The sequence below is a fragment of the Anastrepha ludens genome, chromosome 5 (genome assembly GCF_028408465.1).
Source record: "Anastrepha ludens isolate Willacy chromosome 5, idAnaLude1.1, whole genome shotgun sequence".
Classification (NCBI taxonomy): Eukaryota; Metazoa; Arthropoda; class Insecta; order Diptera; family Tephritidae; genus Anastrepha; species Anastrepha ludens.
In genome coordinates this window covers 70773621-70789250 of record NC_071501.1, presented here as the reverse complement: position 1 = coordinate 70789250, position 15630 = coordinate 70773621, and the positions used below count along the sequence as shown (strand labels likewise).

General features: G+C 36.5%; 1 protein-coding gene across 4 annotated transcripts in view; it reads left to right on the top strand.

The window, feature by feature from the left end:
* LOC128865452 (protein peste) overlaps positions 1 to 12981 on the top strand; it is a 58553-nt gene extending 45572 nt beyond the window's left edge. For all 4 annotated transcript variants that reach the window (XM_054105848.1, XM_054105850.1, XM_054105847.1 and 1 more), the window contains 5 exons: positions 9214 to 9522; positions 9596 to 9811; positions 9899 to 10202; positions 11713 to 11992; positions 12062 to 12981. In XM_054105848.1, the coding sequence (XP_053961823.1) occupies positions 9214 to 9522; positions 9596 to 9811; positions 9899 to 10202; positions 11713 to 11992; positions 12062 to 12458 (1506 nt within the window). In that variant the 3' untranslated portion in view covers positions 12459 to 12981. The remainder of the gene's footprint in view (positions 1 to 9213; positions 9523 to 9595; positions 9812 to 9898; positions 10203 to 11712; positions 11993 to 12061) is intronic.
* The last annotated feature ends 2649 nt before the right edge of the window (positions 12982 to 15630 follow it).

Below are 15630 nucleotides of genomic sequence, written 5' to 3'. Positions count from 1 at the left end.
TAAAAGTTAGTGTAGTATCATCCAAGAAAAAATAACTAGAGAATATTCCACGTAGCATAAAAATTTTCAAGTTCAAGTCTACTTTTAATTTCTTAAGTGTTTTTATAATTGTTATTATTTTTGGCAGTAAAACCTTCATCTTTCTACGTCTACATTTAAAGTTTCATTTAATGAGCTATATTTGGTTTTTTTGTGTGTAATTTTCAAGTTTTATTATACATGTAAACGTGTATATTGCACCTCTTCACGTTAGCAGATGCGACAAATACTTTAACATTGATTATGCGCTTCCGAGTCAAATATGATGCGTATGATAAAAATGTATAATGTATGTAGTTGAAACCATTTTGTTTTTGTTCATTAGCACATCTATACTATATATATAATTGGCGCGTACACACTTTTTGGGTGCTTGGCCGAGCTCCTCCTCCTATTTGTGGTGTGTGTCTTGATGTTGTTCCACAAATGGAGGGACCTACAGTTTCAAGCCGACTCCGAACGGCAGATATTTTTAAGAGAAGCTTTTTCATGGCAGAAATACACTCGGCGGTTTGCCATTGCCTGCCGAGGGGCGACCGCTATTAGAAAAATGTTTGCCTCAGCCGTTGATTTTGTTTCAAGCTGACAGCCCATTTTTTGAATGTTGGTCTTGAGCTTTTCGTTGTGGTTGACGTGCTAGCGCGGACGAACGCGAAGGACTCGACATAGTTCAAAATAAAATAATTGAGAGGTGTTAATTGGTGAGTGCTAGCCGTGCTAGACGGTATCATCCGTTGTCAAGTTTCTCCTTCACAACTTCAAGCGTTACTCCGCTTCTATGCCATGTAGAGCTGTGTTGTAGAAACCACAAATAGGAGGAGGAGCACGACCGAATACCTAACCGAAGCGTACACGCCAATTATTTATTTTATAGCAAGAAATAAATAAAGTCTGATGATGTCGCCATATCATAAACCGCACCTCCGCACGGTCTATCTTTGTGGATGTATTGATGCTTAGCAATTTTGCTTGTTGACTTAAGCGTTGAGCCAGTTTGTTTTGACAAACTATACTGAATATTTTAACTGTTGATAGTCATTGGTAGCTTTGATATCTGCAGAAGGAAAATAATCCATCATTGCTATCTGGTCACCCTATATACATATGTATATATGCCAGGAAACATTCCTTATATGCATTTAGAGATACATTTTCAAGCACATGGTTTTCCCACCAGGGACCCAACCGGTTATGGCTTTTATAACACAAATTTCTAGAAACCAATTAATTTTAGATTTCTTAAGTTATTTCAAACACGAATGTTATTTGACTTAAGTTACTGTTATACTGTCAAATAATAACTGTTAAGATATGGCTTTTATATTTTCATGCAAAGAGAAAAGGCTTAGCTATATAGCAAAAAACCCTTCACTTCGATTTAAGTAAATTTAATACGAATCGATTTTGTCGAGTCGGAAAGATGCAATACGAACAAATTATATATTTTCGAAGTCCAAATTGACGAATAAAGTAATAGACAACTTTTAAAAGTATATTTCCAAAAAATAAGAAAAATAAAAAGCATGCAAAATTCTTAAAAAGGAGGTCCTGGAAATTAAAGGACATCGAGAATTTGCATATGCTTTTTATTTTTAAAGAAATTTCGTAAATTGTTGGGTACCTTTTCCACTCCCTTTATTCTACTAATGTAGAAACAACTATTTATGTAAAACGATTCTCGAGTCTGAACTGCTTCTTTTCTTTTCAACTAAATAGTGCATTTTGCACCCCCACTTCGTGTTAGGGAAAAGAATGATTGCGTGTGATTTTATTTTAAAAAATAATCGCAAGTCATTAAGTAATAAATATTATATAATCATAAACTGATAGAGGAAAGAACAAATTTATATTGGGAAAATCCAAAAAAAACTCGTATAGGTGAATGAAAACTCTGTGAACTGCATATCAAAACTTGACGATATTTATTTTTTCATTATTTTTTTCTTTAAACTCCTATTGAGCGATGGTCGTCATTTACGCTTCTTCGCCAACGGACGCGGTTCTGAGCTGTGCATCCTAGTTCGTTCCACGTAAGACCAAGAGAGCTAATTTCAGCTTCTGTTGACCATCTCCAGGTGGTACGTCTGTGCACCCACTCCTCGCCCCGCTTGTTGGAAGGGCCTGCCCAGCAGCATTGTCATCACTTTTTCTAAGAGTATGTCCTATCCTCAGCCACTTCCTTTTTCAAAGGACCTAGCAGCTCGCGTCTCTGTAGATCTCCTTTAACAGAATCTTAATAAGATAATCCCTTACCTTATCTGGAATACCTGTTTATCGCAGAGCAGACCCAATGGTTTGCCGTTTGATGCTGTGTCTGACCCAGTGCACAACCAGATCCTAGGATACTTCGCCTTCTCACATCAGCTCGTTCTCAAACGGATGTTCGGGAGCCACCTAGAGGATACTTGCTCGATAATAATTCTAAGTGGGTTTATTTGATCGTCGCAAAAGAATTCACTGCGAAAACCAGGATCTTACAGATGCTTCCACATGAATAGGAGAGAGTCTGCTGAGATTCTTTTTTTTTAATTTTTTATCAAGGCAACTACGCAAGTTAAAAACGATTTTCATCTTTAACTATTCAAATTTATTTTCTAAATCAATATTCAGCAATTCCAATTGGTTGAATTATTTGCAGCGATGATACTCACTTCTGACTCGGTGCTCCTATGAATAAGCTAATATTCCCCTGGGTGTGTGACGAAAACCCGAAATGCGAATTCCTGAAATGGAGAATCCCGAAAGACAAAATCTATACGCAACTAAATTCTGACCAAACATAATTCAGTTAAAGCCAAATTAAATGCCCAGAGGTTGGGCGTGCAGGCACATGAATTCGGCAGAAGCTGCCTAAATGAGGAGGAAGAAGGAACGATTTTGCACTTTCTCTGCCACTGACCTACTCCATCCAAACGCAGATTTACCAATTTAGGTAGACAATTTGTGAGTGAGTTAGCAAATCTCAGCTTGGTGGAAATAAATGATATTTTAAAGTTTCGGAATGGTTCATATTGCTGTTAGGAGGGAAAAGGACAAGTTGCTCATACGACATTACAATAGGCTATGAGCTTCCTAATATATAGTAGCTTACACAGCTTTGTCTAATACAGAAACTTTCTATTCGATACGAGTATAATCATTCAACATCAAGAGTCACACCGCATATACTTATAGAAAGAGGAGCTCGGCCAAACACCCAAAAAAGTGTAAGTGCCAAATATAGTTGGGTTCTCGGCCCATAAGGTTGTACAGCTATCTCTTATAGTATTTCATGCAACATATATAAATAACGGTAGACTAACACGAAATGACATAATTTCTTTGAGTTTCCGTTTTATTTCAAAAAAAACGAAAACAAAAGAATGTGTATACATATAGTATACGCCTATAAACAACTTTTTTATATATTAATATACAAAATCCTGCTTTCTTCAAACCTTATCACTTATCGATAAGCTTTCGGTAACTTTTATCTGCCTTTCGTAGGTGAAGATCGGTTATTACGGGAAATTACTTGATTGCCATAAGACGCAGCAAAAAGAAGAGTACATTAATTTTTGCGCGTGTTTACAATTAAAATCGATTTATTTTAAGTCTTTCCAATAATCCTCAAATGTGCATGGCTTGGCTTAAAAACTGCCTTGGAGGATTTCATTGGATGGTAAGCCAGTTTGTAATAAAATTGACCAAAAAGAGTAAAAATAAGAAGAAGAAAAAGTAAAACAAAAATTACGTGTATGCATACATGACTTTAGGTAGATATTTACATGGAAGGGTATACACCAAAGGGCTCTTAAAATCAACACGTAAATGTGCTTGCATTTTACTGATCTGCAAGCGGTTTTTATTTAAGAGATATTTGATATTAAATACAAAAAAATTGTAAAAATTTGATTGCCACTCCGCAAAGTGGAGCAGATGCGCAAAAGATAATCCTTAATTTGAGTAAATTTTTGGGAATTTTAAAATATTGTATGTATGTGTTATATACAAGTGGCGCGATTTCTTTTCGTAGAAGTATTTTCAGCGTTATTATTTGTGTTTTTTCTTTTTTTAGCTGTTCCGTTATTATCATTAATTTTCGGCACATGTTGCGATAAAACGCTTTTAATCGCTTACTATCCCAAACTATCAATGTTAATGTATGTATGTATGTCTGTAAGTGTGCGAATTTCGTTTAGCTATTGCCATTACCTGTGTTTTTCTTCAGTTGGCCGTTATCTATTTTGAACACCTGCAAAATAAATAATCCGATAACAAATTATACGCATGTCTCGGTTGTTTCCATTTACTAATAAAAAATTTCTTTAGCCTAATGGGCAAATTTTGCAAATAAATTTGTGTAATGCTCTCCAATATGAATTGTAATGCGAAAAACAGAGACATGTCATAGGCTGAGAAGTCCCGGGTCTAAAACATTGAGGGCACTAGTTTTATTGCATTCACCTCTTTTTCAGTTAGTACTAACTGATGTAGTAAAAAAACTGCTGTTCAAATTTTATGATATTATTTACATTAGTTAGTGAATTATTGCGCTAAGAGTGACGCTACTTTCGTTACTTTCAAAATAATTCACCAAAAAGAATTTCGTGTTTTAAATTTACTCTGCTTCTTGGAGGGAAAAATACCTTTCAAGCGAAGTAATGTCGTGAAAAGTGTTATGGAAATTTTGCTCCATCATAAACAATAGCAAAACGATGGTTTGCTGACTTCAAACGTGGTCATAGAGACACCGATGATGCACAACGCAGTAGGCGTCCAAATGAGGCGGTAACACTGAAAACACAAAAAAATCCACAAAATCGTTTTGAATGACCGAAAAGTTAAGTTGCGTGAGTTAGTTGACATCGTAAAGATATCAAAAAAATGCACCGTGTCACAAGTCAATCAAAACAATGGTAAAACTACATGAATTGAACTTCAAATTGCTCCCACATGCACTGCATTCGTCAGATTTGGCTCCCGGCGACTACTAGCTGTTCCCAGACCTAAAAAAATGCTCACCGGTAAGAAATTTCGCTTGAATGAAGAGGTTGTCGCTGAAACTGAGGCCTATTTTAAGGCAAAAGATTAATCGTTCTACAAAAGTGGTATTGAAATAATAGAGCAGCACTGGAATTATTACGTTGTTCTTGATGAAAATTACGTTGACAAATAAAGCTAATAACAAAACATAGAGTGTTTTCTGTCCTAGGACTTTCACAAAAGTAGGAATTTTCTTCGAAAGAACATCACCCAAAAACTACTCTCCTGATTTTAAAATTGTTCACATCGCCGGAAAGTCTACTGGCAATAGATGGCTTTCAAAGATGATACAATGCCGGGTATGGCCTTCAGCTATGGTGGAAAACGAAAATATGAACGAAGGCTGTACTAATTTTTTCGTATATCACCGACACAACCTCAGTTTTTTCGTAAACAAGCCGCTGTCATAACCCCAGTTACCTTCTCCACCCATATTCCATCAAGGGAGGAGTGGACCGGGGGCAACACTTGGGGACAGGGCCACGTTAACCTGTTCACGGATGGCTCAAAGCTAGACGGTAGGATTGGAGGAGGAGTATTCTGCAAAGAGCTCCCCATCAAACTCAAATTCATGCTACCGGATCACTGCAGTGTGTTCCAAGCAGAGGTGGCCGCAATTAAAGAAGCAGCTGACTGGCTACTCACTTACGTAATAACTGCTAAGAAGGTAAATATTTACTCCGATAGCCAAGCGGCTATTAGGGCCCTAGGCTCTATTATGGTGCATTCGAAGCTGGTCAGGGAATGCCTGGTCTCCCACTCGATTGTATCAGAATTCTTCGACATAAAAATAATTCGGGTACCTGGTAACAGTGACATTGCAGGAAACTGCGAAGCCGACGAGCTGGCCAGACAAGGGACCTGTGAGGTAATGTGCCCGCGAAAGGAGAGGATCGGGATGCCCTTGACAACCTGCGCTCTACTCCTGGAAGGATAGGCTCTGCACCAATTCAGCGAGCGCTGGGCAAGTACACGAACGTGTAGGGTCGCGAAGTCCTTCTAGCCACGTTTGGATAGGAGGCGTTCGAGGGATATCCTGGGGATGACAAAATGTCATCTCTCAAATTTCGTGGGCATCCTCACGGGGCACTGTCCGCGAGGTATACATGCCGTGAGACTCGGAATTACTTCGAGTCCTTTTTGCGTCAGCTGTATGGAGGATGAGATGGAATCATCTCAGCACCTGCTCCTTAGCTGCCCAGCTTTCGCGGGACTAGGATACAAGCATCTTGGTTCTCACTTCTTTTCTGCGCCTGCATATATAGCAGGTGTTGATAACAAATATCTGATGAACTTCATCAGCAGCATAAAGAGGTTAATACAACCGCAGACTAGTCACCGTTCGTAGTCCACAAACACTCACCATTCCCCATCCCTTCCCTTTCTCCCCTTTTTTCCTTCACCCTCTCGCATCACAAAGGATGAACCAAACTTTTTTCGTCCAAGTGGGCCCTACTCTCTGGGCAACCATCACTACCTAACCTAACCCCAGTTACCTCAGCCAATCAGGTAATTCTTTCAAATTCGGTGAGAGCCAGTTAACGGTCTGATATTGGCCACGCCTTCTACATTTTTTTAGATTATACTTCGTCTCTTTCTCATTCACCACTAAACTATTTGAAGGCGTTTCTCTAACCAGTTTAGAAATGGCAGAAATAAAGGCACATTAGTTGGGGCCGATTTAGTTCCCGAATAATCTATTTTAAAATAATCGGCTGATGGATCCATGTGCAGAAATCCGTGCTATAACGATCCAAAACATGCCAGTAAAAGAAAATCGCTTCGGGAGAATAAGATCGAGGTTCTGGAGCGGCCAGAACACCCTTCTGATCCAAATCCTATTGAAAACTTGAAAAGCTGTTCGGAAAGAAAAACCAACTAATAATATAGACTGGTGGGAGGTAACACAAAGGAAAGATGTCGCGCTCTCGTCGACTCTATAAAGGCTAGATGTGTTATGGCCATAAAAAATAAAAGCAATGCAAATAAATGTTTCGCTATAAATATGATGAAATTTTAATTCACTTTTTTTTTGCTGTAAATGTCTATAAATTTAAATAATACAAAATACTTCTACTTCTGTGCTCCATTCTCTCATGTAATTTCTCTCAAAAGAATTATTTTATTAAATAAAATATGAACTAAGCCAAATTATTTTGCATACAAAACCTGATCTTTAGGTTGCGATAAAAAATTATAAATATAAAATACTGATTTCGCAAAATGTTTTTTAAAATTTTAAGAAACATGCGGTTAGCACTGTTATTGCAGCTGCACTAACATATACATTAGGGTGGTCACAGTTTGGAAAAAAATATTAATTTCTTACGAGACGCACAAAGGGTATCAAAAAAAACATCACTACTAAATATGTAATTTTAAGCCGATTAGAGGTGAGAGCCTCAAATTTTAAAAATGTTTTTTTGAAAAAAAAATTGGTTTGTTTTTTCCAATTTTTTTTAACAATAGCTTAAACTATACCGACTAATTCTTGCATGTTTCATAATGGGATTCCCATAACTCTTGGAGTTGCTTACATTTATTCAAATACGTACTACGAATCAGTGAACCACACCGTTCTTGAGAAGGAACAGCGCACAACTTTTGTAGCAGCGCTCAAGTACTTAGTCCTTTTCACTAAAGACTCATTTTTTACCTCACGATGCTGACAATCGATAAAGTTTTGAAAACGTAAAGGTATAACGCATTGATTGCAATGGTTTTTGGGAATTAAAAAAAAGTCATAACTAACATTTTTTAGATAGACCAACACTAATATTTTGAGCTTCAGGCTCAAGTCGGAACCTCTATGTCTTATCTGATTGACTTAACAACATATTTCATATTTAATATTGTAAGTTTTTCGTAACCTTATGTCTCTAGAGCATGTCCCGAACAATATTAACAATTTTAGAAATAGCGGCCACCCTAGGTTAGGTTAGGTTGGACTTGGCTAATCCCGTAGATGGCACATAGACCAGAAATAGCCATAGTGATACCTAGTGTTTATACGAAGAGTTTAAGAACTTTATGCTTTACCTTCAATTCACACTTAAGACAATTTAGGCAGACTGCTAAGATTTTGATCTGTCACACTTTCTAAGGTGCGATGCAGAAACTTAGCAGCTTATTCGTGTTTTGCTGAGTGCAGGGCAGTGGCAGAGCAGGTGTTCCAGAGTTCCTCTTGCGTTGACTTCGTTACATATTGTGCATGTATTGTTTTGCTCTAGCTTCAGTTTGGCCACGTACGATAGAGTTAGACAGCGTCCCGTCAGTATCCCTACTACAAGTTTACACTATTTCATGGGAAGAGATAAAATATAATTTGTAGACCTGACGTTGTGCCTGCTTAACATGATTTTGTAATGTATAATAATGTACATATAAACATAAATATTTTTCTAGAAAGTGTAATAAATAAGCAAACATTCGTATTGCACTTTAATCATATTTTTTTTGTTATTATTAATTATTCCACGTAAACTTGTGGGAAATGATGTTAAATTCGCAGTCCTTGGCTTTTGATACATAAACGCGGGAGGCTGCGATAACATATGTAATATATATATCTACGTTTGTGTATCAATACTATTACACAAATGAAATTTTTGAAATGGTGCTATACAATTTTTCACATAATTTATTTTTTTTATATACCTACCTTCATATCAAAAAAATTCATTGCACTTAAATAAATGCATGTATATGGTATAAGCAAGCGTATGTATGTATAATATACGCATCAATATGAGCGCATGTATACATCTTTACTTGAAATTTCTTATCAAAAGTTCAGATTAATTGAAAAAATGTTTTTTTTAATTTTTTTGTTTTTGATAATGCTTTTTTAGCTAGAATCGAAAATATATAATTTTGTTAATGCGAAAAGTATAGTAATTCAACGAAAACTGTGAACATTTTATTTTCCACATTTTAACTGCAATTCTAATAATACTCATATCAGTTTACCGTTATCATCTTTCACACGAAATTCACCATGACTATTAAGCATAAGTATTACAACGACCCACGTAGTCTACTTTCTTTCCTACTTCCCCTAAAAAACATCCCTTAGTTAGTAAGAAATTTTGCTGTCACTTTACTTGTCCATTAAAAAATTTCCCTATTTTTTTTTTACTCACTTCGCAGAAAATGTCACTCAGCCCCGAATCACCGTCGTATGCGGGTTGGAAGATTAGTCCGCTGCCACTTAACTTTGATGTTTACCTCTTCAATTGGACTAATCCGGAGGATTTTTACGTTGGTTCTGGCAAGAAGCCACGTTTCGAGGAATTAGGACCTTATCGTTTTCGTGAAAGTCCTGACAAAGTAGATATCGAATGGCATAAGAGTAATAACTCGGTTTCATATCGCAAATATGCTGCATTCCACTTCGATGAAGCGAACAGTAAAGGCAAACTAACTGATCGGATAACTTCAGTTAATACAGTAGCGCATGTGAGTGTTACTTAGAATATCGATATTAAAAAATACTAATCAATATTTTCATATTTTTGTTTTTTCTTTTTAGGGTGCCGCCTTACAAAACATAAATGGCTCATATTTTCAGAAGGGAATATTGAAAAATGTTTTAAAAATGTACAAAGAATATGTATCAGTTACCAAAACAGCTGAAGAGTGGATGTTTGTGGGTTATCGTGATCCTCTAGTAACAATGGGCAGTTTCGTATCGAAATTTGCCAAGGAGATTGTGGTGCCTTTCGATCGCGTTGGTTGGCTGTATACGGTAGGTGTTGATTACTTATAATGGATCAAACTTTATGAACTTCCGACTCTCACTTGCGACTCTCTTCCATACATATCTTTCATGCAGCGCAACGACAGCTCGGTATACGATGGTCACTTTAATATCCATACCGGCGCTGACGATCTGCGAAAAATGGGTCAGATTAACGAGTGGAATTATAAAACACACACTGGCGTCTATGAGGGTGAATGTGGTCGCGTTAGAGGCTCAATGGGTGAATTTTTCCCAGCAAATCTTACGCCTAAAGACACGATAGAAATATTTTTACAAAATTTGTGTCGCGCAATGCCATTGGATTACATTGAGACAGTAAAAATACATGGAATCACAGCTTATAAATATGCCGCCACCGAACGGGCGCTTGACAATGGTAAGTGCAGGTCACTATATAAGCAAATTCAAGCAGAGCTATTAAACATTTTCAAATACAGCTGATCAATCGAAGCGTCAGCCCCTAGTGAATTTCCAAACCTCAGTGATATTAAGATGTGTGTATGTATTTTAAATACAAAAGCCCTATTTGAAAATTAATACTCAACACTTAAAAGCACTTCAAACCAACTTAACGTGTGTATATATATAATTGGTGCGTACACCCTTATTGGGTGTTTGGCCGAGCTCCTCCTCCTATTTGTGGTGTTCGTCTTGATGTTGTTCCACAAATGGAGGGACCTACAGTTTCACGCCGACTCCGAACGGCAGATATTTTTATGAGGAGCTTTTTCATAGCAGAAATACACTCGGAGGTTTGCCATTGCCTGCCGAGGGGCGACCGCTATTAGAAAAATGTTTTTATTAATTTTGGATTCACCGAGATTCGAACCAACGTTCTCTCTGTGAATTCCGAACGGAAACACCAAAATTAAGAAAAACATTTTTCTAATAGCGGTCGGCCTTTGGCAGGCAATGGCAAACCTCCGAGTGTATTTCTGTCATGAAAAAGCTCCTCATAAAAATATCTGCCGTTCGGAGTCGGCTTGAAACTGTAGGTCCCTCCACTTGTGGAACAACATCAAGACAAATAGGAGGAGGAGCTCGGCCAAATACCCAAAAAGGGTGTACGCGCCAAATATATATATATATATACATACATATATAGATTGAAAGCACGTCTATGACATCGATACAGTTGACAAATCTTGGATCTATGCATGTGAGTCAAAAAACCACAGCAATCGGGAGTATGGTGTTACAAGGCAGCTTAATCCAACAAAAATTGTGCACGGATAAAAGCACCTCAAAGCAAATGATTGCCCGTTTTTCAGAAAATCTGGTTGTGTCGCAACTGTACCATTAGAGAAACTGAAAACAGTCAGTTCTGAGTAATATACAACCATTTTTGGGCCAGAAATTTTCGGAGAAATACGGAAAACCAAACGCCAAAGACAAAAATTCCTTCACCAAGACAATGCGAACTTCCACGTATCGGCTCACGCAAGAGAGTTTTTGAGCACTTAAAAGATGGAATTACTGAGTCATGCGTCTTACAGCCCTTACTTAACATCTAATCTTTTTGTTAGCGAAGATAAAAAATAAAATACGAGATCAACCACTTTTCAACGCTTGAAAAAAACAGTTGAAGCCTTTAAACAGCACTTTTTGGAGGTATCAACTCTGAGTGACAAAAGTGCTTTGAAAATTCGTTCAAACGAATGCAGAAATGTATTGATTTCCAAAAACAATAAAGCCATTTTTTTTGTTATTATGCTGTGTTTTCATTATTGGGCGCAAAATATAAAATGAAACACTCGTGTAGTGCCTTGTAGTTAGTGACGTAAAACACTGCATGTAGTGTAATTGTTTATACATAATTATATTTCATTTTACTAAATAAAAAAATACAACATTAGTTTATCAAATACAACCTCTCTCCTTTACAGGCACTCGCTATCCGGAAATGAAATGTTTTTGCGTGAATGGTGCGTGTGCGAAATCGGGCGCTATAAACTTAGCACCCTGTCAATATAATTCGCCAACATACACATCATATCCACACTTTTACAAGGCGGATCCCAGCTACTTGGAAGCGGTCGAGGGACTCTCGCCCGATCCAGCGAAGCATGAGTTCTTCATGACACTGGAGCCAAACAGTGGCCTACCCCTGGATGTTGGCGGTGGCTTCCAAGCCAACTATCTTATGACACCTGTACCTGGAATAGCGTACGTTGAATATTGAAACTACTCATGTTAAGCTAAACATTTAATTTCATTTTCTCTTCTTCTTTCCAGGCCTTTCGACAACATTCCACGCACGTTTATACCGCTCATGTGGGCTGAGGAACGCGTGCGCGTCACAACAGAAATCGCCAGTGATATCGCCTTGGTGCCGCTAATCGTAACGCTGGGACAAGTTGCCACCGGTATTATGTTCGCAATTGGCGTTCTGCTAATCTGTTGGTATCCAACAAAGTATATATCAAATGCTTGTCGCGATCCGAAAAGTAAAAATGCGCTACTCAATCCCATTGTCAACACCCGTTCGATAATGTTGACGCCATTGCGAAGTCCACCCAAACAGGGTATATCGTTGCTGGGCAACAGTCAACGGTGCGAAGTAGTAGGAGTCGATGGTGCGGCTAGCGAAAGTCTGCTAAGTCCCCCACCCACTGATGTGACAACTAGTTAGTATGTTCATACTCGTGGTTGAATGTTGAATGATATGCTCTTCATGAGAGCGCCTCTGCCATTGTTTAGTGTAAACGAGAAAACCAAACAAACAGACATAAACAAAAATTCAAGGAAAACTGAAATATGGTATCCTAATCTGTAAATAAGAAAATTCACACCCAGCCTCATAGACAATAAAACTCAAGTAGTCACCGGTTGACGTCATTTTTTATCTACTGTGGTAACTACATTTACAACAATAAGTCAGTGTAAAATAAAACTTGTACTTCATATGGTATGTTCACGCTGTAATCATAAATATAAATAGGAATTATTTAGCTGCATCTACAATTCACAATGCAGCACTTGAATAATTTGCTCACACACTGTGGGGTTAGTATCAAATGAAATGACAATTTTTTCTAACAAATATTTGCTGCAAAAGCGCAGCGTCAAATGACAAGTCAATGCATGAAACTTGAACAGTATAAAATTATGTATAAATGTATTATATTCTAAATTATTGACACTTTTTCCAAAAATCTTCTCCGTCATTTGTAATTACAATTACTAGTTAACATAACTTTATATTATAGTATTATTAAATAAAATAGTAATTTATTGGCACTGCAATTGAAATTAGATCATTTATCTCTCTCTCTCTCCATTATCATAACCTTGTTATTACCATCATACATACATATGTAGGTATACGTGTCTACTTGACTACTTTTAATGTTATAGTTTTCCCCTACCATAGTCCCTAAGCCTAAAACAATCAAGAAGTATTTCTATTTTGAAGTCAAAATTTATATATTTCCTGGAAGTTAACAACATCTTAAATTAGTAAACAAGATTATTAGTGTTTAAGTAAAATGTTGCTCTTTAAATATATTCGTAAACATATGTACACTCGACGTGTGTACACGTCATACAAAACTTTAAAAATAAGTTAAGAAAGGAAGAAGTGAAAAATAGCAGAGCAAAACGTGATAAGTAGAAAGCTTTTTTAAATTAGAAACCAAATGAAATTCTTAAATAATAAATTACATAAATAAAATGTAATAAGAAATGATTATAATAATGTGTTTAATTTTAATTGACGTGATAACGTCTTATAATTCGATTTAGCCGGCTGCACGCACGAAAAAATGTGTCGTTATCTTGCTCAATCGACGTTTTCTTGTTCAATCGTCGTTATCTTGCTCATTGGTCGTTACCTTGCTTGAACTGCAAGCGAAACGAACGACAAAGAGCACAATCGGCCCCCGCATACGGCAACGTTCGACATCTGGCTCTCTCCTACTTGAATGCATGATGCAAAGAATAATGAGATGGCGCCCATCGTGGTCCCGTTACTTTGCGCTCAGCGAATTTGACAACTAGTTACGTGATTTTAGCTCCAGTATGGCCAGACTACCATTTTCGTAACTTGATTTAGCATTTTTTTTTGTTATTTTTATTATTTTTTGTCTCGGAGTTTTAGTTCTTTCTTCATGACATTTTTCTAGCTGTTCTAATTAAAATGTCATGTTTATAATTTTGTAAAATATACATTTTTTAATAATTATTTAAATAATTCACTCAGTTTTATTTAGCTTTACTTTTTTTAACATCTGGTGGCATTGCCCGCGATTGCCGGTGTTGTTGGTGTTCTTCTGCTTTCGGCAGTCAAATCTCTCTCTCGCTACTGCAGAGTTGCCTAGCTTTAGATATAAAAACGCACTAAATGCCCATTTAAAGAAAATAAAACACGAAATTTTTATTGTGTTACTTAAAGAACTTTGTATGCGTGACAAATTGTCTGTAGAATGTGCGTTTTTTTAAATAAATGTGTTATGCTTATGTACAATTTAATTTATGAGTTTTTTTTGTTAAGCGAAATTCTTTTGTTAAGGAAACGACTTTTTTGCTATATTTGAAGTTATGTATATTAACTAGATAAGGTACTCTTTTTGTAAAAATGTCAGTATGGTTTCTTTAGTATTTTCTGGTATTTTGTTGGTTATTTTTACTATGAATACACCTCTTGATGCTCTATGTCTCACTAAGGATTGATGACCGGAAGAAACGATTACACCTCTATGGTTTCAATTCGCATTCAATAAATTCAAAGGCTTTTTAAAATGTGTAAAAAGGTTTTCAATCTTAAGAAGAGTTGAGAGAGGGGCATTTAATATTTTTGCATAGCCTTAAATGGAGCCAAAAATTAAATTTGCACTTTCAAATTATCAAATTTTATAAGAGTAAAAAACTTTTCATTAGCACTAAAATCTTCTCAGAGATCTGGTCACATTGCCCATGATTGCGGTTATTGTTGATGTTTATGAATATTCGTTTCTTATTTGAAATGTGCGTTAATAAGAACAAACGGTAACAAACGTTTTAGTGAATATTTACGCAAAAATAAGATATTTCGTGAAAGTGTACTCGTATAAGTGAAAAATAAGAAAACATGAAATGTGCAGTGAAAAATTGTGCTAGTAAGAACCTCAATAAAGCGTGTGATATAAGCTTTTTTATATTATATTTCCAAAGGATGAGGCGCTCTGCAAACAGTGGATGCATTTCTGCCGGCGAGGAAATGCCTTCAATCGAAAAACGAGCTTTATATGTATGAAGCATTTTACTAGTGATAGCATTGAAGCATTCGGTAGCTTTAAATTAAACGCAAAAAGAAACAAACACGAAACTTCAAAATTTTCGCATTTTCGGTATAAAAAAGCACTAAATTTATTGCGAAGAGCAAATGGTTGGCAATACTGCACAACTCAGCAAACGTGACGACACGTACGCTCTGATGGGCGCAATCTTGTTTATATCATTCTTGACTTGAATGAGCATATATTATATATGTAAGTATACATATGTGCATATGTATTTAAATTCATATATTTGTATTTGCATATGCCTTCCTCCTGTGTGCATGGTAATGAACCATTTCGCTGTTGAGAATAAGACGATGATAGGAAAAGTAGGAAATGAAAGGGGGTGTTTCGAGTGTAATGTGTCTTGAAAAAGCAAATCGATGATGTTGCCTCTTAGTGTTGTTGACTTATTAACGTCTGATGCACAATCGAAATTGAACATATCTTTCAATGTAACTTGATTAATTCCATTGCGATTCCATTTACCTCCTTCTCTATATCCATACAAAATATCTATCAAACAAATAAAATTAAAATGTTGTT